This window comes from Topomyia yanbarensis, chromosome 2 (genome assembly GCF_030247195.1).
Source record: "Topomyia yanbarensis strain Yona2022 chromosome 2, ASM3024719v1, whole genome shotgun sequence".
Taxonomy (NCBI): Eukaryota; Metazoa; Arthropoda; class Insecta; order Diptera; family Culicidae; genus Topomyia; species Topomyia yanbarensis.
Window position 1 is genome coordinate 123,749,905 of NC_080671.1, and position 22,331 is coordinate 123,772,235.

General features: G+C 43.8%; 2 protein-coding genes across 2 annotated transcripts in view; both read left to right on the forward strand.

The window, feature by feature from the left end:
* Nucleotides 1-22,331, forward strand: part of LOC131680735 (netrin receptor unc-5-like) — a 1,096,742-nt gene that overhangs the window by 202,027 nt on the left and 872,384 nt on the right. The window lies entirely within an intron of this gene.
* LOC131679711 (netrin receptor unc-5-like) overlaps nt 3,189-22,331 on the forward strand; it is a 159,019-nt gene continuing 139,876 nt past the window's right edge. The window contains exons 1-4 of the mRNA XM_058960445.1: nt 3,189-3,511; nt 3,846-4,084; nt 15,129-15,299; nt 15,399-15,446. Coding sequence (XP_058816428.1) covers nt 3,189-3,511; nt 3,846-4,084; nt 15,129-15,299; nt 15,399-15,446 — 781 coding nt within the window. The remainder of the gene's footprint in view (nt 3,512-3,845; nt 4,085-15,128; nt 15,300-15,398; nt 15,447-22,331) is intronic.

The following is a 22,331-nucleotide window of genomic DNA, read 5'->3' on the forward strand; positions in this document are numbered from 1 at the left end:
GGTGAGCACACAAGTCAGCCTCGCAAGGAACGAAAAAGATGAGCACAAAAGTCAGCCTCATGTGGGAGTGTTTGAGAGTGAATCAAAGTGCGATTGAGAGAGCACCCAAGTAAGCCTCATACAGGACGTATGAACGCGTGAGTGAGAGTGAATGAGTACATTTAGTACAGCCATCCCCCAGAAGTAATACCGAGAGGTAGTTCCTGGGAGGAATGATGGCGGAGCCCAATGGAGTTTAGTCGGTATTAATAGCTGGTCACCATTCGAGCCCGACACGCCCCCAGTGCACCCCGTGTGGTAGATTGGACCCTACCAATAGCACGTGTACTGGGCTAGGACGTAAAGGTCTTCTCCATTGCAAAAAAAAAATAATAACACTACTGGACCGACGAGGGGTACGTCGTTTAACGCAAGTTTGTATGGGAACGACTTCGCGCTGGCATCGAATACCACTCGATATTTTGTGGTTGAACTGAAGGAACGCAAAACGGCTTGATGTGGCAGGTAAAAAGTTTTCTGGCCCGGCGGGTCATCTGATTCGATCACTTTATGGCGATGACCGAGAGTCTCGTATTCTCGAATGAACTCAATGTACTGGGTCTGGAGCTCGGGGCTACGTAACAATCTCTTCTCTTTAGCTTTAGAAATCGCTTCAGGTCGTCCTCTAACTGGTCGATCGACCGTGCGCCCCGTCTTCTTGTTCCTGTAGGGTCGCCCTGAAGAACCATCTTCACCGGGTCGTCATACGACATTCTTACGATGTGTCCAGTCCACCACAATCGTCCTATTTTTGCAGTATGTGCGATGCATGGTTCTTCCAGCAACTAATGCAACTCGTGGTTCATTCGCTTGCGTCACGTTCCGTCTTCCATTTGCACGCCACCATAGATGGTACGTAACACCTTCCGTTCGAAAACTCCAAGGGCGCGTTTGTCCTCCACGAGTATAGTCCATGTCTCGTGGCCGTAGAGGACCACCAGTGTAATCAGCGTCTTCGTGCGGTGGCAAATTTTATTCGACCGTAGCGTCCTCCGGAGTCCAAAGTAGGCACGATTTCCCGCCAGGATCCGTCTCTGAATTTCTCTGCTGGTATCATTGTCAGCGGTTACCAGTGAGCCCAAATACACGAATCCGTCGACCATATCGATTTCGTCGCCGTCAATCCGAACTTGGGATGGGAGGTTCCCATTGTTGTCTCTAGAACCTCTTCCTCTTACGTATTTTGTCTTCGAAACGTTGATGGCAAGTCCAATCCTGCTGGCTGGAGTCTAGTATGCATAGGAACGAAAGAATCGAGTTGTCCCAACTTATATAGCCTCCCAACCTATACGACATTCCCTTACAGTGATAATGCGATGCATACAGGGCCAATTTGCGGTGAAAATGCGAGTGAGTTTCTCCATGCAAATTTCAGGCACGTTGGTCCGGTAACTAGACTTGTCCGATTTGCTTCAAATTCGGTACAAGAACTTCTTGACTCGGGGGTGGCCCAATTGAGTTTTCAAAAATTCATTATTTTTCCAGGCGGTCTACTGTACAGTAAAAGAAGCTTGTGGAAGGAATAATTGTTCATACATGTGACGAAAGACTATGTTCATCTTCGCCCTTTTTAGATAAAGGTTCGTCAGTGACGCTGATAGAACATAGCTTGCTGAAGGAACTTCATCTTGAAGGCGAACCGCATCCCTTGTGTCTGGGTTGAAGGGTAGATCATCAGTGCCAGGAAACAAGCTCCGTGATGCTACAGTTGGAGATTTCCGGATCAAACAATTCGGGCAGATACTGAATTTCAAAGGTATACAACGTACGTAGTCTCGCTCTACCTCGCCAAACCCTCGAGATGAAAGAACTGGAACGACATTATCAACACTTGGAAGGTTTGCCTGCTGCCTCCTATCGTAACGGTCAACCGTAGATACTGTTTGGAATGGACAACTGCCGTTTGGGTCACGCGCTGGACAGCAAAGAGGGAGGAATCAACGAATCGATCGCCACCAGAACACGTTTGAGCTAGATAGAATTCGGCCCCTGCGCTGAAGCCTCAAAAGCAGAGATGGATTTTATGGCACACCACAGTTTTCACGTGTGTCCGTGTTCCGAGCGAAGTCACGCAGAACTACAGACGTGAAGGAAAATGATTCGAAACAGGACTGCTTTGGCGGCACGACGATGCTCGACTGCCAGGCAGTAAATCAATGGACATGCGATGATTGATATGGTTGGAGAAGCGAATGCAAAGCGAGCTGGATCTGGCTGAAGTATTGAACCAGAAAATACAAGACTATGAGAGAAACGGATATATTGACAAGCTAAATAAAATCCAACTGTCGGAAGAATTTCCATGAGTCTGTTATCTTCCCATATTACCCGTTGTGAACCCTAACAAGTCTAGAAAACTATGGATAGTAAGGGACGCATATGCCAAGGTTACAGGAGCATCTCTGAATACCTTCCTGCTAACCGGTCCGGACCAGCTTAGTTACCATTCCTCTGTCCTACGTCGTTTTCGAGAGTTTGAAATTGTCATCACAGGCGATATTTGAAAAATATTCCACCAAGTCTTGGTGAATCAACAATGTCAGAGGTTCTTGTGGCGTGATGGCGAGCAAAATCGTTACCTAGACAGCTACGTAATGAAGGTTATGATATTCGGGGCTAACTGTTTGGTGAGTTCCGCTCAGTATGTGAAGAATCACAATGCGCAACGATTCTAGAAACAGTTTCCGAGGGCGTCTGAGGCAACTGTCAGAAAATACTATGTCGCTGACACGCCGTCCAGTGAGGAGTCAGAAGACGAAGCGGTGAAGCTTGCGAAGGATGTGCGCTACGTTCATGCAGCGGCTGGGTTTGAAATACACAACTGGCTATCATACTCACAAAGAGTACTGTGAGAGCTTGAATCTAGACCGGATCTAGACCGTTTACCTTCAAAGTATCTCCTCGAATTAGTGCGGATTTCCACCAGGCTCATATAGTACCAACCAAGAGACAGATTTTGAGTACCCTGATGATGATCTACGATCGCCTGGGATTGTTGGTACATTTTTTTTCATGTTCCTTAAAATTCTACTTCAGGAGATCTGGCGAAGTGTTGTTAACTGGGACGACCAGATTAAATCCGAACAGTACGATATGTGGAAAACCTGGTCGTGAGTTCTACCACATGTAAAATAGGTCAGGGTGCCGAGATGTTATCGAATAAAGACCGGCGTGGGAAGCAGAATGTGATGCAACTTCATGTGTTCGTGGATGCCTCGAAGAACGGATTTGCGTATCTGCGGTTTGAAGAGAACAGTAAAGTGGAATGTGCGCTTATCGGAACGAAGACACGGGTAGCCTCATTGCGGTTTACGTCGATTCCAAGACCGGAACTTCAAGTAGCGATAATTGGAGCCCGTTTGGCGAACGATTTCATGGAGACACAGAAGCTCGAACCCACGAAAAGATTCTTCTCGTCGGACTCACGTGATATTCTCTACTGGATCAACTCCGATCACCGTAAATACAGCCAGTTCGTAGCAGTGCGAGTCAGTGATGACTGAACCGAACGAGTGGAACTGGATTCCGTCAAAACCAAACGTATCGGATGACACTACGAAGTGGCCGAAGCTCCCAGATTTGTCACCAGAAAGCCGATGGTTCCGCGATCTGGAATTTTTGTGAAAGTCAAGAGTCTAGTGGCCTGCCACATTATCACCATTCGGTCAAACTACGGAAGAGAAGCGTCTGCATGTGCTCCACCACTCTGCACAGCGTTCTCTGTTTCGGTGGTAATATTTCTCGAAGTGGAAAAGGCTAAATCGTCTCGTAGCGTTCGTTAAAAGATACCCAATAAATCTCCTCAGGAAACTGGCAGGAAAGCTCATTGCCACTGGTCCACAGACTCAACTGGAACTTAAGGCGACAGAGCGGTTTATTCTGAAGCAAGTGCAATATGCTGAATTTGCTATAGATATTGATCGATTGAAGAAACCGAACCTTGTGCCGTGGAAAAGAGTGATACCGAAGAATAACTATCTATACGGTCTCAATCCCACACTGGACGAAAATGGACTGCTGCGAATGAAGGGTCGTATAGACGCTTGTGAATTTACAGAGGAGCGCACGAAACTGCTGCCGAAATGTCATCCAGTAACAGATCTGATCTTCGCGATCATCCACCAGCAGTACTGCCACATCAACGAAATTCGCCATAGATTTTACATGCTTCAGCTCCATTCTGTATACCGTCATGGACGAGGTCCCTGTGAACTCTGCAAGAACTGTCAAGCAATACCAGCTGCACCAGAAATGTCTGCTCTTCCGTCCACGCGATTGAAAGCATTCTGTCGCCCGTTCTCATATATCGGCATCGATTATTTTGGGCCGATGTCTGTAGTTGAGAAACACTGGGGTGTTTTAATTACCTGCCTCACCAAACGAGCAATACATGTAGAGATAGCTCACAGTCTGACAACAGATTGTTGCATTCTTGCCACTAGAAACTTCATTGCAAGAAGCCTCAGTAGAAATAGTCAGCAACCGTGGAACCAATGTTATCGGTGCTAGCAGAGAACTAAAAGAAGAGCTGACTAAAGTCAGCTAAGACTAAATCGCTGAATCTTCTTCAGATTTATAAAGGCTTGACAGAACGGTTCTCGGCTGTGACTGTAAGCTCAAAAGGTTCGCTCGGACAAGATAAGGGTTTTGCTAGCCAAATCAAAGCAGGTAAACGATATTGCTTGCTGTGAGCACTTTTCGCGGGATTATATGTATATTCCAGCGGTAAGGGTAGAGATGTAAGGCGTCGTCAACGATGAGAATTTGATAAGTGATGATCTGCTACAGTGCGGGGTTTGCTGTTTTAGCAACCGCTTATTTCAACTGCCGAAAATACACTTAGCAGTAGTTGCGGAGGATGGTTCAAAAATATACCCTTAATCTAACTCCGATAAGAGAAATTGTTCGGCACGCGAAAAATGAAAAATGGAAAAGAAAGAAAATTTTAAATATGTATTAACTATATGAATATTACAACATGCTCAATATCTCCTTAATTTGTTCGAATAATCTACAACCTTGTAAAATTTGCGCTTTAATGTTAAGCTACTCCTACTACCAAAAATATTTGCAAGTTAATCCGTTTGGTTTCGAAATGTTTGACAATCAACTGCCAAGCGAAATCCTACCCGGAGGTCTGCCTGGAAAAAAACACACAACCGCTTGGCTGCATGCAAGGCATGCAACGGGGCCGAAGCGTAACCCGGTAGCAAAACGGTGGTAGCCCGTGAACAATCCCACGTTGAATTTTTTATCCCATTTCCATAATCTGATTCGCCTGTTATTGCCAATTCTTTTCGCTGACTTATTTGTGCCCAATCTCGACCGGAATACGATCAGAACCGACCAGCAAGCTGACCTGCACGTCAGTACAAACCCATTCAAGACCAGCGATATTTCCTTAGTGTACAGCGAAAGGTGTTTAAAATACGTTCAAACCAATCTGCTGTCACTTTCCAACTCCCACCGTTAACAGGTTAAAATTCTGCTTGCTGCTGCCTTCTGAGAGCTACTGTGCATTTGCATTTTCTTACACTTCTTAGTGCATTAATTTATATATTATTGACACCTTTCGCGATTCTGTCTACCCCCCCCCCCTTCGACCCCCCGCAGAACCGCTACAATTTACGTCCACGGAATGACAACGCCTTCGGTGCCGGATTAAGTGCACCTCGTTGAGCAGCGAAGCGTCGAATGCTTATGACATTCTAGCGCTTTGCATTCTGCTTCGGATATTTCTTAATCCTGTTCTTATTGAATCGTTTGTGGTTCACTAGCGCAAGCTGCAGCACTGAGTGTGGCTGGCGAAAAAAACAAACCACAATGATGCAGCGTGAAAAACAGCGATAAGATCTTGTTGAGAGAAAAACAACAAAACGAAAATAAAAGCGACTGACAAAAAAACTGAGAAATTTAGATTGAAACAATGAAGGACCCGATGCTGGTCCTGTTGTTTTTGTTGTTGTGCTACTTTTTGCTCCCGAATGCGTTGACCGGAATCTGGACTGCAGCAGTCTGCTGAACTAATCTGCATTTTAATCAATATTTAAATCATTTTGCTTCGTTCACTTGCCTCGTTTCCGCTGTGGCTGCGCTTCCACTTATTAATTGACGTTTAAATTGGAATAAATTAAAAGTTATGTTTTCATTAGGAAAACGAAAAGCCAACTTGTCCGGTTTAACTTGCGCTCTAGTGCCGGCGTCTGTGATTTGTGTAGATTGGGTGGTTTATTGGACCAGGACTGGCTGTTTCTTTTCTATTGGCAATTGAATTTGTCATGTTTTCCTATCGGTGATCATTTGAAACGAACCATATCTATGAGATCTGTAGGAAGTAATTTGTGATGTAATTTTTTATAGGTGCCGTTTCATTTAGTTCTTTTAACCCTCTGCTGCCCAACCATGTCGTTTGGCGGGGTTGATAAGAATCGTTGTAGAATATTTAATACACGGTTTGATGTTGTCAATCTCACTAAAAGCACTCCACAACATTTGGTTTACAGTATTACTGCACTGTAAATTGATATGAATTAACTTGAAATTTTTTGAAAAAAAAATAGAAAAAAATATCTCGTAGGCAGGTCATGCGAACAGTATTCAATAATATTTCAACTTCTTGCAGAAACTCGTAATCGCAACAGAATCGTAAACTGAGCATAAATAAAATCGTATTTGTGTACCTTCTGAATTCAGTTGCAAATATATTTGTTTCAGATAAGCTAAAAATGGTTCTGGAAGACTTTGTCGAGGACCTATATCCACACAACACCGAACGACTTATCACACTTCACAGTTTATTGTATAGGATACATGAGGATACTGGATTATTTTCTAGATTCTATGCCAAGCCGTCTTCGTGAATTTACAGGGCATGCTGGGACCGATTACGGAGCACATTGAAGAGGAAACTCGATGGCAAAGCCCACTGCATACTTGGTGGAAGAGCTTATATCCGCTGAAAGCTGCTAGTTTCAGATTGGCTCGCTAAAGCCCGTAATCGCATGATGACGCTGCTGCTGATTGAACAATGCACGCTCTTTGGTGTCGTACGCAAAAAGTTGTGCGTTTTTGTGACTTATAACGTGTGCAAATTTCATGCTCCTAAGTACGGATGCGAATGGTACCGGTAAACTACATATTTTCCGGTACATTTACATTTGCACAAGCCATACAGCCTGCTACAGCGACGTATCACTGCTGCTCCTGCCAGAACGGTAGCCAAACCGAGTACACTTTTCCGTACAGCAGTAAAATACATTTTTATTTGGCTGCTGTAGGGGAGATCGAGGAGGGTTGAAATTTTTTTTTTGTTTTGGTTGGATAAATCGACAAAAACTGTCATTCGATGATGGCTTATTTTTAAATTTCTTACATGCTTTATCAAATTACATCAGTATAACTGATATAAATCGATAAGCATCAATATATTGATTATTGTAACAGTGTTCTCTTTGTTTCAACTCTCATCATACCGAGGTAAGTTGAAACAGCAATGAATGTGAGTTGAAACAAGTAACCAATTATTTTAAATTTTAACAAAACGTTTTCTAAAACATCAAATGTTACAATTGTGTCATTTTCATTCGTTCACACTAAGATAATTGCTTTACATGACATGCATTCTCATCATTATTTTCACAGTGTATACACACCACACTCTTCCCGTGCGATAGTCATTTGTCGACACTAATCAATGAACTTTGTAAGCAATGTTATATAACCTTCGGTAATCGGTAGTTTTATGTCAGAAAGGGAGTGTATGAAACAAGCGGTCAACTATTTTCGTCCGCGTCCTTTATCACCTATTTTTATTAGATGAATCATAAGTAGAAGCTTTGATTCTATTTTTTTTAATTTTGCATATTTTGTCGTATGTAATTTTTGATGTTCGTTGATTTAATAGCATTGTAAGGGAACACATATCCGCCGGGTGATGCCAATCAAGCTGACACTTCTTTGGGTTGAACAATCTAATTTCTATGTTTGTTTAGAGTTTTTTTTACCAACTAGGGAACTAATCCACAGAGCATTCAATGTGCATAAAGAAAACGCATGGTATTGTCTGAGTGGAATGATGACTTCAATCATGTATAAAGTTTGAGAATTGACAATTCGCGAGAAGGATCGAAAACCAATTATCAATTTTCTTCAGTCATATCAGTACGCAGAACTATTTTTTTATCACCATGTTCATTGGTTTGCTTTTTGTTTATTAAATCATGTTCATAACATATTTTCATCTCATTATATTTTATTGATTATTTTCATATAGTTTTGAGTAATACATGCACTATATTCATTTGGTTTTGAGGAATACATGATTGCCATGTAAACCATATTTCATGAGTACAATAATATCATAACCTGTTTCACATTATCGGGAATCTTTTCTTTACTTGTTGCATCTTCTGCATTGTCTGGTTTTGGTACATGGTTGTTTCAATTTAGTGATTTAGTTTTTGCTACTTCCATGTCGTAAGAAGTGACAAAAATAAAACTTTATACTACATTTCCTGCATCTTTTAGACTTTCTAGTTTATTGTACTAAATTAGTAAATTGTCCAATGAACATTTTGGGGTCTCAATTGGTTTTGGTTGGTAACGGAGTGGCAGGTACAGGCGATCTCTCTTATGCTTTTGTTGTAAATTAGTAGATGAATTTTGAGCAATCTTCTTGTCTATTCGTGACAAACCTATATGATTCTCTCATTAGTAGTATGGATAATAATAAAGTAAGGTTTTTAGTTCAGTTCATTTTGCACCGCTCATATACTTGTAGTGGAAAAAATCAAATTCGAATGATTTTAACATGAACTCCTTAAAAGTCAGAGATGGTGTTTATGTGACGGACGAAAAAGATGTTCTTAATTGTCTCTTCGACACACACTTTCCGGGTCGCATCGATCCGGAGCTGAACAATGTTCACAGATCTCATTTGGATTCATGATTCGGACTCGTGGGTGTTAGCACGCACATTGGTTTCCACTGAATCGGTCAAGTGGGCAGTTGACAGCTTTGCTCCGTACAAATCACCCGGAAAAGATGGAATACTTCCCGTGCTACTGCAAAAGAGATTTGATATTATTAAACATGTTTTGAAAAAGATTATGCTTTCCAGTCTTGCTACCGGATATATCCCGAAAGCATGGCGAGAAATAACTGTTAGGTTTATTCCCAAAGGGGGGCGCTCAAGCTATGAAGAAGCCAAGAGTTTTAGGCCTATCAGCTTAAGTTCTTTTCTTCTGAAAGCTTTGGAACGGATAATCGATCGTCACATCAGGAACGTTAGTTTAGTTGAATATCCACTGCACAAAATGCAACGTGCATATCATTGTGGGAAATCCACGATCACTCTGCTTCACGATGTTGTTTACAACATACTAGCATACTAGCTTGGGTGTATTCCTAGATATTGAGGGTGCTTTTGACAATGTGTCCTTCCAGTCTATTCTGGCGGCGACGCGCGATCAAGGGATATCTGCATGTATCCCGGGTTGGATAAACGCAATGCTTAGTAACCGCATACTTTGCTCGTCACTGCGACAGGCTGAGATACGGAAGTTGAGTATTTGCAGTCGTCCTCAGGGCGGCATTCTATCACCTTTGTTATGGAACTTGGTAGCCGACGGCTTGTTGAAGAAACTCAATGAGCTTGGATTTCCAACCTACGGGCTTGCTGACGATTACCGAATACTAATTACTGGATTTTGCAACGGAACAATCTTTGACTTAATGCAACAGGCATTAAGAGCTGTCGAACAGTGGTGTCGACAAGTTAAATTATCAATTAACCCAAGCAAAACTTCAATGGTTATTTTCACGAAGAAGCGAATAACAACCGGGATTCGTCCCTTGCAGTTCTTTGATTCTGAGCTACTGTGTGCAGATCAAGTCAAATACGTTGGAGTTATATTGGATTCCAAACTGAATTGGTCTGCTTTCATTGAGTTGAGAGTCAAGAAAGCGTGTATGGCCTTCGGGCAGTGCAGACGAACTTTTGGAAAAACCTGGGGTCTCAAACCTAAATACATCTATTGGATTTACACAACGATTGTACGTCCAATACTGTCATACAGATGCCTTGTGTGGTGGCAGAGGGGAGAGGTGATAACAGTCCAGTCAAAGCTAAACCATCTGCGAAGAATGGCGCTCATGGCGTTGACTGGTGCTTTCACCACAATTCCGACTGCTGCTCTTAAGGCACTTCTAAATATCAAACCATTACACATACACCTCAAATAAGAATCACCATCATGTGCATACAGACTGCAGGTTACTGGGATTTGGAACAGTAATCATGTTGATCTTGCTACCAGTCATACACAATTGTGGTCGCAAATGGTTACATGGGGTGAAGATATTGTTGCTTCCAGCGATATTACACTCACATGTAGTTTTCCTTAAAGGAAATTTCATGTGAAGATTCTCTCTCGAGAGGAGTGTTTGTTTGGCTATATGGAAAGACAACAACAAACGCAAGTGGTCTGTTACACTGACTGTTCCCTGATGGAGGGACGTGCTGATGAACCAACATATGATTCAGCTATATAGTTTAATCAACAGACCCTATGGTTGAAATATATTTTGGTTGCTTTCATGTAACTTTCAAATGGTTTACAATATCGCCTTGATGTCAAAGAGAAAGTTGCACGAAAGTTTACGGGCCTTTTGAAAAACCTATTATTGTTGATGGAGAAATGCGACTAACTTATGAAAAGGTCGTAATAAAACAAAATAATTGTGTTGTTAAAACAAAAGTTAAAATATCTCGAGAACTACTACATGTTGGAAAATTTTTGTTAAGAGCATTTCGATTTAAAATGGCGTTTAGAATCATATTCAAAAAGAAAATTGTATTTTTGACTGCAAATAGTAAGAATTATAAAAAAATGTCAAAAGTTGTTGTTAGGAACACTTTTTTATTGAAAGCCTCTCCATGATCCAAATACACTAAAAAGGTTGCTTTTACGTCTTTAAAACGATAAACATTAAATTTTTGACATTTTTCGATGGGGTAACGCGAATAACTTTTAAAAAGGGCACAATTACACGAATTAATTGTTTTTGAAGTAACAAAATTTCAAATATCTCGAAAACTATCGCATTTTGGAAGATTTTTTTAAATGCATTTTGATTTTAAATGGTGCTTAGAATTATATTCTGTAATAAAATTACAATTTTGTGTGTCAATTAGTATGAAATTTAAAAACATGTACGAAGTTATTGTTAGAAAAACTTTTTTACCGATTTTTTCTCCATCATGCAATCACAATCAAAATATTTCTTTTCTCTTTCGGTTTTCGGTAACAAAATATAAAAAATTTAAAAAAAATGGGTTTTTTTCGCAATTTAAATTTTTATCGTAAATTTTTGTTTTTTTGAAGAATGACACAACATTTTTATCAGTGTATATTTTTTTCGGACAGAAGTATTCATTCCCTGTAACTTGTTCTCAGATAGTTTTGCTGTATAAAATAGAGTATTCGAGCAAAAAAAATTTGAAATTCGTACACGTAGAAACGTTTACGCCCTTTTGAAAAATTACTCTTGTATCAAAATATTCCAATTGCCAGAGAATATCATGGAGATTCATACAGCGAACACACCTGCAAAGTTTCGTTCGAATCGACGATGGTCATATTTTGCGGTCGGCCGGTTTCTCATGGAATCCCTCCATATTATTTGTATTACAGGGTGTTTACTTTCTACCGAATTAAGTAGGCAGTTACTAAATTTTGAGTGAATACCTATCTAATTTCGTTAAAAGTGTAATAACCCATAGAATGAGTAACATGTAAGATAAAAGCTGGTTGAACATCACACGACTAAATGAACGACCGAAAATAACAGTCGCAAGAACACACGCTTCGTCAAACCTGTTTTAAATATATTAGAATGTAAAATTAGACTATAAATTTCAAGCGTAAAAATCGGACGGAACTCTTCGAAAAAAACCTTTAGTAAAAAATATATCCCTTTCTTTCAAAAAACTTTTTTTATTCGATTTTTAAACATGGATGCTGCGCTATACGCATTTTCCTGCGAGCGAATTATTGATACTGGAGGTTCATCCTTGCCGACTTTTTCGGGTGAGCCTTTTTCTAGCGATTCTTTTGCTGAATGATTTTGGTCCGATTTTTACGCTAGCTTTTTATATCCGCTTTTTACATCCTAAGATATAAAAAAGTGGATTTTACAAAGCATTATCTATCCATCCGACTTTTATTTCTGGCTGCTCAAATGAACCCAGTCAAAAAAGACAGACGAACATTGTATGGCGAGTTTAACATTTTGACGTTTGACTCTACTCGTCTGTGCTAATTGCCTCTAGTAATACACGCGATTTGCGAATGCGTTTTTGGGGCGATTTAAATACTTAAACAAATTTTCTGGCAGCCTCAATTCACTTGGTTGTTTTTCGTTGCTCATGTTTGGTTCTAGCTTACGCCTTCTCGTGGATCAAAGCACAACACGGATTTAAACGAATGTAATATTACAACAACATTTACCTCCGTGCCACTAACTGTATGTGATATTTCAACCGAAGTGGTTGTGGGAATATCTACCGTTCTGGGCGAAGGATATGTGGCCAACATCCAGTCCCATTCTTCATCCTTTGGATTATTCGGTATAAGCGCCGTGAAGGCCACCTGACTTCTTATAAACACCACTCTAGTACAACAAGCCTCAGTAAAACATTGAGTCCTACCTGGAAAAATATAAACACGACTACATTATTAGAACCTGCCGTGCGTCCCGGAAGCGTCTTGAGGCCGTAATTGCGACAAGAATGGGATCTCGATCGATGATAAACGTAGTTTAAAATTTTAAGTAACATATTTCTTTTAAATACATGAAATAGAAATCCAAGCTGAAATTTTCTAGAATTTTTATTTTTGCATTGACAAATAGTTAATACTATACCTATACCAACATTCGTCTACATGAGTAAATCTTCTCTGATTTTTTTGTACACGTTTCTACCATGTTCCATCGTATATTCCGCTAATTTGCATTTCACTACATGATTTATGGTTATTGTTTTTATTTCCATTGGAAAGAAAAACTTTCCATTTAGCGGGCTGCAGTTTATTGAAAACTTGAGCTGGGTAGAGAACGGATTTCGAAATCAATTTTCATCCGCATGCCCTACGGATATCACCAATTACTGGCATCACGTGTAAATTTGCATCATCGCATCCGTCAACGGAGACCGTCCCGATCAGTGAAAAGTACTAAATTAACATACAGGGTGGTTCTAGGTTGTAACTGAAAAATCTCATAGCGAAATTCATTTTTCAATCATGATAGGAACGACTAGAACTATACTCATAATTATTCCCTCCACAATTGTTAAAGTGCTGACACAGCGTAGTTAGTAAATCGATTGTCTTGTACGCAGCTTACTTGGATTCGATTCTCAACCCCGCACATAGAGTTCGAGATTTATCGAAAGAGATTTTTCTAACCCAAAAAAGAAGCGAATGACTCTAAGTTTAAAACCTCTATAAGCTGTGTTTATTCGAGGTAACATTCCCACCTGTGGTTCACTATCAAAACTTACTAGCTCTCGGGTTCCAACTGCAACAGTTAAATCATCGCAAAAGCGTGCAATTGAAATCGGATACCGCCGAGAGTGAGTGCATGAAAACGTTGTTCTGCCTGACGATGATGGTGCAAGATAGCTTTAGGCAAAGTGTCTCGTGTGATCTGTCGTCGCTCAGGGTCGGCTGGAACCGCCTTTATCCCGTGCCCTTCCGCAATGTCGGCATTCCGACTCTGCAGTACCGGTATCTTTGTCGAACCCGGTTTCACCTCATCGGAACCGGAGGGATTTATGTAGCCAATTGTTATTCGGTGCCATAATGACAGCTGTGAGAGCGCTATTTTCTCATATCAACTGCCAGCCAGTCAGCATGCCGATACTTACGGGCCAGGTCATCATCGTTCGCGCGGGAGTAGGTACCGGTACCTAAGCAAAGGTGTTGGCGACTCCCGAATCGAAGAGTCAAATACAAGGCACGAATAACTTGAGTACTTTAGTGCTGCGGGATAAATTTCATTCAAGAACTGCCAGCTGACGGATCGTGATGATGGCTGTGCAGTTTCATTTTCGCTTTCGGCAATTTTCGGTGCAAACATTTCCTCACATCTCGTTACAGTTGGAGCGCTGGGATTTCAAGGGTTGAAATGCAATTGATTCTATGAAATTGTTAGTATCTCGCTATAAATTGCTCCAGGATTGTATCTTGCCGAACTGAACTTTCGAAACACGTAACGAATGTTTACCGGAAACTGTAAAATTTTCAGGGTTCAGATTTCAGGAATCCATTACACACCGACAGCGCTACTTCCCCTTCGACAAGCCGCATTCGACTGCCGTAAAAAGATTGAATCAATTTTCAGTCATCCTTACCGCGCCGGTTAATTTACCAAACCGTGTGCAATATGCAGCACAGTGAAACACCCAGCAAAACCGAAAACAACCCCTCGAGGGTCTCGAAATTACAAGCACAAATAACACACTTCTTCCCAGTACCACTGTGCTCTAGGGGTTAGAGCGCAACGAGAGGATGTTAATTTGGTGGCAACGTGGTTTTATTAGGCAATCATTTGTTTGGCATCGTCCGTCGTTTCGCAATCGTCTAGCTGGCTGGATAGCTCAGGGTCTTACGGAATGATAGTTTGCAGCGGCTTCGGCTGACTGGCTGACTGACTGCATCAACCGTAATGGTGCTAAGTCGTGAATCTCGTAGAACCAGTTGATTTGGCTTTCGGGGAAGATGATTACACGGCTCTCGACACGATTCACACCTTCTAATTATCCTTCGTCGGGGTCCGAAATAACACACGCACACCCCTCACTCGATGACTGTGCACTGTACGATGATTGATTTGATTTGGCAAACTGTCCCACTGACCTATAGTACGCCATTACTGTGCGGATTAAGGTTATTGCTATTCGTGGGATTAGGTTTCGGCTCCAATTACACAATCAATCGCGACCTCCGGATGAGTCCGGTTCCATTGTTAATTTGGCAAATATATGTAGTAATCATACCCAATTTTATTGTTTGTCTCATTTGCAGTGAATGGCGGCTGGAGTCAGTGGAGTGCTTGGTTGGAGTGTCGCTGCCCTGGGAAACCGGTGCAGGGACGGAAACGGACGAGAACGTGCAGCGATCCGATTCCACTGTATGGTGGAGCACCCTGCGATGGACCGAACCAACAGAAGACGGCGGACTGTGTCACGTGTCCCGGTATGTGTGATTGGTTGAACATAATTTCTCATTATCGATCAATTCCGCCTATTAGTTATGATCAATGGTTTCAATGAGGATTTTCTTTCTCTCCTGCAGAGGACACACAAATCATTACACCGAATGGGTTCGAGGATAACACCTTTGGTAAGTTGATATATGGTGCTATGATTATGCAATTAGTGGCGGTTCGCACCTAAATCTGGGCAAACAAATCGATTATGGACAAATAACTTCTTACAGATGGTTCCATGAGATCATGAGAAATTTATTTCAATTCCTATTATATTTCTTAACACAGATACGTTACCAATTTCCATCGCAGCAATAAACTACAGATCATTTGAGAGTTACAAGAAAGCAATAAAAATATGATTCATCTATACTGCTTTATTGAAGGAATGACCTTGGATATGCAGCTATTTATAAACAGAAAATCCACCGATTATTCCGAAATAATATTACCAAAAAGTTTGCCAGAACTGGGTTATTGCTCAAGACGCGCTCGCGGGCTCCTCTAGTTCCACGTAGCTCGAAGCAATCCTCGTCTTTCCGGATGACCAGCCCGACTGGCATCATGCTCGCTATCACGCAGGATGCATCGTGTGATACCGTGCGGTAAGCAGATATCACTCTGAGGCACATCACGCGGTAGGTGCTCTCCAGTTTCCGTAGGTAACTGGTTACCCTCAGTGCTCTTGACCATGACGGGCCGTCATACCTAAGGATAGATACTGCAACGCCTGCCAGTAGCCTACGTCTACTGGCGCACACCTTTGAGCTGTTGGACATCATCCTCGATAATGCCGCAACAGCAGTCGAAGCTCTCTTGCTCGTATAGTCGACATGGCTACCGAAGGTCAGCTTGTCGTCTATAATAACTCCGAGAGACATCAGACTCCGTTGTGAGGTGATCACGACTTCTCCCACATGGATAACTGTATATTGTGCCGACTTGCGGTTGTTGACGATAACTACCTCCGTCTAATGCTGAGCGAGCTCCAGGCCTCTCGCGCTCATCCATTCCTCCACCGTGTTGATCGCGTGTTCTGCAGTTAGTTCTACCTCAGGGATTGACTCCTCATAGACCTCCAAGGTACGTCATCGACAAAGCCGACGATCTTGACCCCAGGAGGGAACTTCAGCCTCAGAACCCCGTCATACATGAGGTTCCATAGCACCGGGCCTAAGATCGAGCCCTGCGGGGCTCCGGCGGTAATCGGAACCCTTTTCTGACCGGCATTAGTCTCGTATAGCAGTACGCGGTTCTGGAAGTAGCTTTCCAGGATCCGGTACAGACCCACCGGTAGGCTAAGCCAGTGTAACGAGAGCGCGATGGCATCCCAGCTTGCGCTGTTGAATGCGTTCTTCACGTCAAGTGTCACTAACGCAGAGTATCGAATGCCTCGCCTTTTTCGTTGGATCGCTATCTCGGCAGTTTTTATCACTGAGTTGATAGCGTCCACCGTGGACTTACCCTTCCAAAAGTCGAACTGGTTGCCGTCCGTATCTGATGCGTACGGGGTTAGCCTGTTGAGGATGATCCTCTCAAGCAATTTACCAGTCGTGTCGATCAGACAGATTGGTCTGTACGCCGATGGGTCGCCTGGCGGCTTCCCCGGCTTCGACAACAACACCTTTTCCATCTATCGGGGACGCTGCACTCGTCAAGGCATCTCGGCATAGCTAGCCTGAACATGTTCGGGTTCGTTATGATCACTGCCTTGAGAGCGCAGTTTGGAACTCCATCCGGCCCTGGAGCTTTGTTTGTTGCTAGGGAATTAGCCACTGCGAGTAGTTCTTCGTTCGTCACCGGAGCAACTGTCACGTAGTGCAGGTGGACGGGGGATTGTGGCTCGAGACGGGAAGAGTACTTCGATAATCTTCGCCAACCGGTCCGGAGACCGTTCTGGGGATGAAGAGCCCCCTTTGGTCTTGGCCATCACGATTCTGTAGGCGTCACCCCACGGATTCGCGTTGGCACTCTCACACAGGTTGTCGAAACACGTTCTCTTGCTGCTTTTAATGGTCTTGTTAAGGGCCGCAGCTCGAAACACTTCACGGCGGTTCTCTCTTGCATCCTCGGTGCGAGCTCTTTGCATCCTACGTCTAGCTCTGAGGCAGGCTGACCGTAGAGCTGCAATCTCGGCACTCCACCAGTATACCGGGCATCTGCCGTTTCTTGGCAGTGTTTTTCTCGGCATAGTGGCGTCGCACGCGCGTGATAGAACAGCTACCAGCGCATCCCCGCTTAGACTGTCGGTGTTGGCCTCCAGTCCCAGGGCCGCGGTGAAAGCTTCGCTGTCGAAGTGATTGGACTTCCACCCGCGTACCTGACAGGGATCTCCCGCCCTCGGATGCCGCACACCATAGTTGATCTTAAAGCGGATTGCTAAATGATCGCTATGGGTGTAGCTTTCGTCTACCCTCCATTCCATGCCTGGAGCCAGACTCGGGCTGGCAAATGTTACGCCGATCCACGCCTCCACCCCGTTTCTACGGAATGTACTAGCGGAGCCATTATTAGCTAGCACAGTATCGAGTTTCGCAAGCGCCTCCATTAGCGCTTGACCCCTGCTATTTGTACAGCGGCTGCCCCACTCCACTGCCCAAGCGTTAAAGTCTCCCGCTATGACAACCGGTTTCCGGCCCACTAGGTCTGACGAGAGCCTGAAGCGTAGCAGCTGCAATAGAACACCCCATTGATCTTGGCAATCGCCACACCCTCGGCGGAGGAGTGTATTACCTCTTGAACCGGGAACCGCCCCGTTGTACGGATTGCCACCATTCCAGACCCGTCCGACACCCAATTGCCGTTGCCGGCAGGGATGTTGTACGGGTCTGATAGAAGGGCGACATCTGTCCTCGACTCCGAGACCGACTGCCACAGCAGCGGTTGGGCTGCTGCACAATGGTTAAGATTTAGCTGTGTGACGTTCACGGCTTCTTCTTATTTGCCTCACCGAAGGGACACGAAAGTCCGCCCATAGCATGTTTATGGGCTTGCTTCTTAGTGGTGCAGATAAGGCACTTGTGCGCCTTAGTGCAACCCCGCTCCTTATGCCCCTCCTCGCCGCAGCGACGACATAGTTTGCTCCTGTCTAAGCCCTTGCACTCGTAGGATTTCTGACCGGACTCAAGGCACCGATAGCACCTATCCACTGAAGGCGGCTGGGGTATGCTAATAGGGCATACCGACCAGCCGATCTTCAGCTTACCTTTCTCGGTTACCTTTTTGGCATCCGCCTTTAATAGCCTGAGGTAGGCTACTTGGGTGCCAGAGGGTCCATCTCTAAATCGCACAGAGGCCCGCTCGATTGTGACGTCGCACTGCTACTGAACGGCTGCGACGACATCTTCTACGGTCGTGAACTCGTCCAGATGCTTGCACTGGAGAGTCATTTCCGCCTCTAGCGACCTAACCTGGGCGCCTTCACCAAGGACCTCTTGGGCCAAGGCCTTGTACACCGCACTAGATTGTGCGCCTCGCTTCAGCACCAGAAGCATTTCTCCCGTATTGGTGCGTCTCACGCTACGCACATCTTTCCCAAGGGCCGAAAGGCTTTCGGCCGCCTTCATCGACTTTAGGACGTCGGCGTATTTGTCATTGTCGGTTTTTAACCACAAGGCCTCGCCTCTGTCCTTGGCCTTCTTCGCGGGCCACGGTACCTCCGGTGTCGGTGCCGGCTTCTTCTTGGTGACCAGCGTCCAGGGGTTTGCACCCCCCCTGCCCCCCGGTCGCGCCGTGTTGCTGGTACCATCGCTCTGCCCAGCGAGGTCACTCTCGCCCTCGCTTACCTCGACCAAACGACGTCTGGCCTTAACGGTTGCACGCCGTGTGGTGTCGGTTTTAGCACCCTCGCCTGGCGACTTCCTAGGGCGCTTCGCGTTCGGCGCCGTCTTACGATTGCCCTTGCCTTTTCCCTTCGAGGGGAACTCGGCCGCCGCTCCGAGCGACATGGCTGCTCCATAGAAGGTGAAGGCCACTGTCTGAGTGCCTGTATCGACCTTCTCTCTTCCCTCCCTCTTGGAGGCCACTGTTTGGGTTTCTCTGTCGGACTTCTCCCGACATTCCACCCTCTTGGCATAAGCCTGCTGTTCCTGTCTTGCGACACGAATAGTTTTCCGGAGCACCAGGAGGCTCTGCTTCAACTCCTTACTTATGTTTTGCTTTGCGCTAGTGAACTCGATTATTGAATCGAGCTGCTCCACCACTTTGCGCATCGCGGATAGTGGCCCGTCCAGTGCGTTGGTTGGGCTATTTCCTACCACTACTGGGGGGTCACTGGTGCTATCAGATGCAGCACTCGCCGCTTCACTACTCTTCCCACGGGGGGGAGATCTCGCCAAACTACCTCTAGCAAAGGGGTTTGGCACCTCCGTTTGTTTATTGTTATTTTTATTTTTGTTCTCCATTTTAGTACCCACGAGTAGTGCGAGAATAAATGTCCGCCACGCCAGAGCTCCGCATTAACGTGGTAAGGGACGCTTACTGTGGGGGTTGTCCAGGTACCCCACAGGCTCCGTTAACGATCGAGCATCTTTTTCACCCCCTCGATCACTCATCCCTCGGCACGGGTCGCTTCACGCCTTGGAATTGGGCTTATGACCTATTTTGCTTTATGTGGTGACCGCGGCCCAGATCATCACAACCATCCTCCTTTACCAGGGCTTTGGACCTGTAGCTCTGGTTCTCAATAGTTCCATGTACGTATATTATTACAGACATGCTACTATTGAGATCCGTCATTCGCTAGCGGAGTTAGATCGTTGACGTATGGGTGAGCGGATGATCCTTATTGTATGTCCGCGTACTTGGCTAGATTCATATTGTCGTGAAAGGCACAAGCGTTCCTATGTTAACGTATTTGATTGCGTAGCTGTTTTTATGTCGTGTATGGTAGCATGTGTATTACTTCACGTGTTTGAATTCGTTTATATAACCGTTTGCAAATTCGCGTAAGTTTTTTAATGTTCGCGTAATTTTAATTTCGATGTTTTATTTTGAGTGTATGGTTCAGATTAAGCACCGGTATACTTGTTGTCTAGTGTACATAAACTCCGTATTTTAGAGTAGGAGATCTCGGAGGAGTATGATTCATTGTCGTGCAAGAGTGGGCATTTATTGTTAGCACATGAGACCGCGTTTATAAATTCATAAGGAAATACAGTGATAAAATTACCATACGATGACAAACAGATGGTGGTTACAAATATGACCATATTTAGTTATATGAATGTCTCATGATTTTTCAGAGCACATGATCATGAAATGATCACGAAAATTCTATTAAGTGATAAATTAAATAGCATTCAAAATTCATGAAAAAATCTTGCTTAACTAATAGAACCTGACAAACCTTCATGCTACGACATAAATTTACGAATAGCGGCACAATAAACAGATCGTGTAATACATCGACTGCAGTGGTGAAATTGACCGGCAGTACGATGAAATCTACTGTGCGATCGGTAAGAACTGAGTGAAAAAAATGGTTGAATGGGCTCATATACCGCGTTAATAACTCGAGTGTAATAACTATCGAGCCCAACGATCCTTAATGCATGCGTTCTGTTTGCAGAGTGAGCTCGTGTGTTTTAATACTTTGTCGGCGAATACCAACGCTAATTTCGAGTGGAACGATCAATGACGGGCCACATGTTTGCTCTGGGACAAATCGTGGGTAAATTTCGGGAATATAACTAGTGGACTCACCATCTGATTATGGATTTCAAAGCGGCGTACAAATCTGTGAAACGAAACTAACTGTGGCAAATAATGTTTGAAAATAGAATTCCTGCATAACTAATTAAGCTCGTTTGTATGACACTGAAGGTGTTAAATCAAGCCTAAAAATAGCTGGAGTAGTAGCGTAGTAACGAGGAGGGGACTTGGGCACAAAACTCCGCCAGAAATATTTTAATGAAATTTAACGATGTTTATTAATTCTGGGGGTACGATAGGTCGCTATATTCGAGGTTAAATAAAACAATGTGCACGCCTAGAAAATCAGCAGTTAAACTTTAATTTGAAGAATATGAATACCGCAGATTATTTAAAAATTAATAACACAAATAATTCAATAATGTCATTCAGGTAGGAAAATGAGGAGGTTGCAAGTTATGTGAAAAATCACGAAACCCTGGAAATGTTGAAAAAACGTTTTTTCAGCGCCTGCGTCTGTCTTTGTACTTGTGAATGACTTCTTCGGTGTCCCTGTCGTCGCCAGAGTGTGGAATGGAAGTAGTGTATTCCGGCTCACCTCGTTTGCGCTTCGGAGCATTTTTTGGATTCCTTTAACTTGATTGAATGTACTGTACTGAGGACGAAAGACATTGCATACGCCGTAACTAATACAGCTGATCCACGGTAACAGAGAAGTGTCAATGCGATTAAAATTAAAGAAAGCCCCCGGTCCGAATGGAATACCAAACGTAGCGCTGAAAGCTGTGGTCCTGGCATATTCAAACATGTACAGGATAGAGATGCAGAAATGTTTAGATGATGGCAACTTCCCCGAAATGTGGAAGGTACAGAAGCTCGTATAGGCTTATATGTCCGCTAAACACACTGCGAAAACTCCTGGAATGAATCATCCTTAACAGGTTGACGAATTGCACGGAAAGTTTATGGACTGTCCAAGATGCAGGAGATCGATACTGCGCTGAAGTTACGATAAATGTGAAGAATCCGTCCAACAGCTTGCCAGCCATCGCTGCACCTATGCTAGATACTGAAGAGCTGCTGCCAGAGTAGAATGCTGCTGTACGAGATGAACGAAGGGCAGAAGTCAATGCGAGTCATAGCGGGCGTTCCTCAGAGCTTCATACTCGGTCCAATTCTTTGGATGGTGTCATGATACTGTGGCTGCCCAGAAAATCATAGGCTTCGCGGACGACGTGGCACTAACGGTGATGGGTGAGATACTAGAAGAAGTGAAGGTGTCGGTGATTGAAGCAATAGGCGCGATCGCGATCTAGATGAACAGGGTTAAGGTGCAGATAGCTCACCACAGGACGCAGATGTTGTTA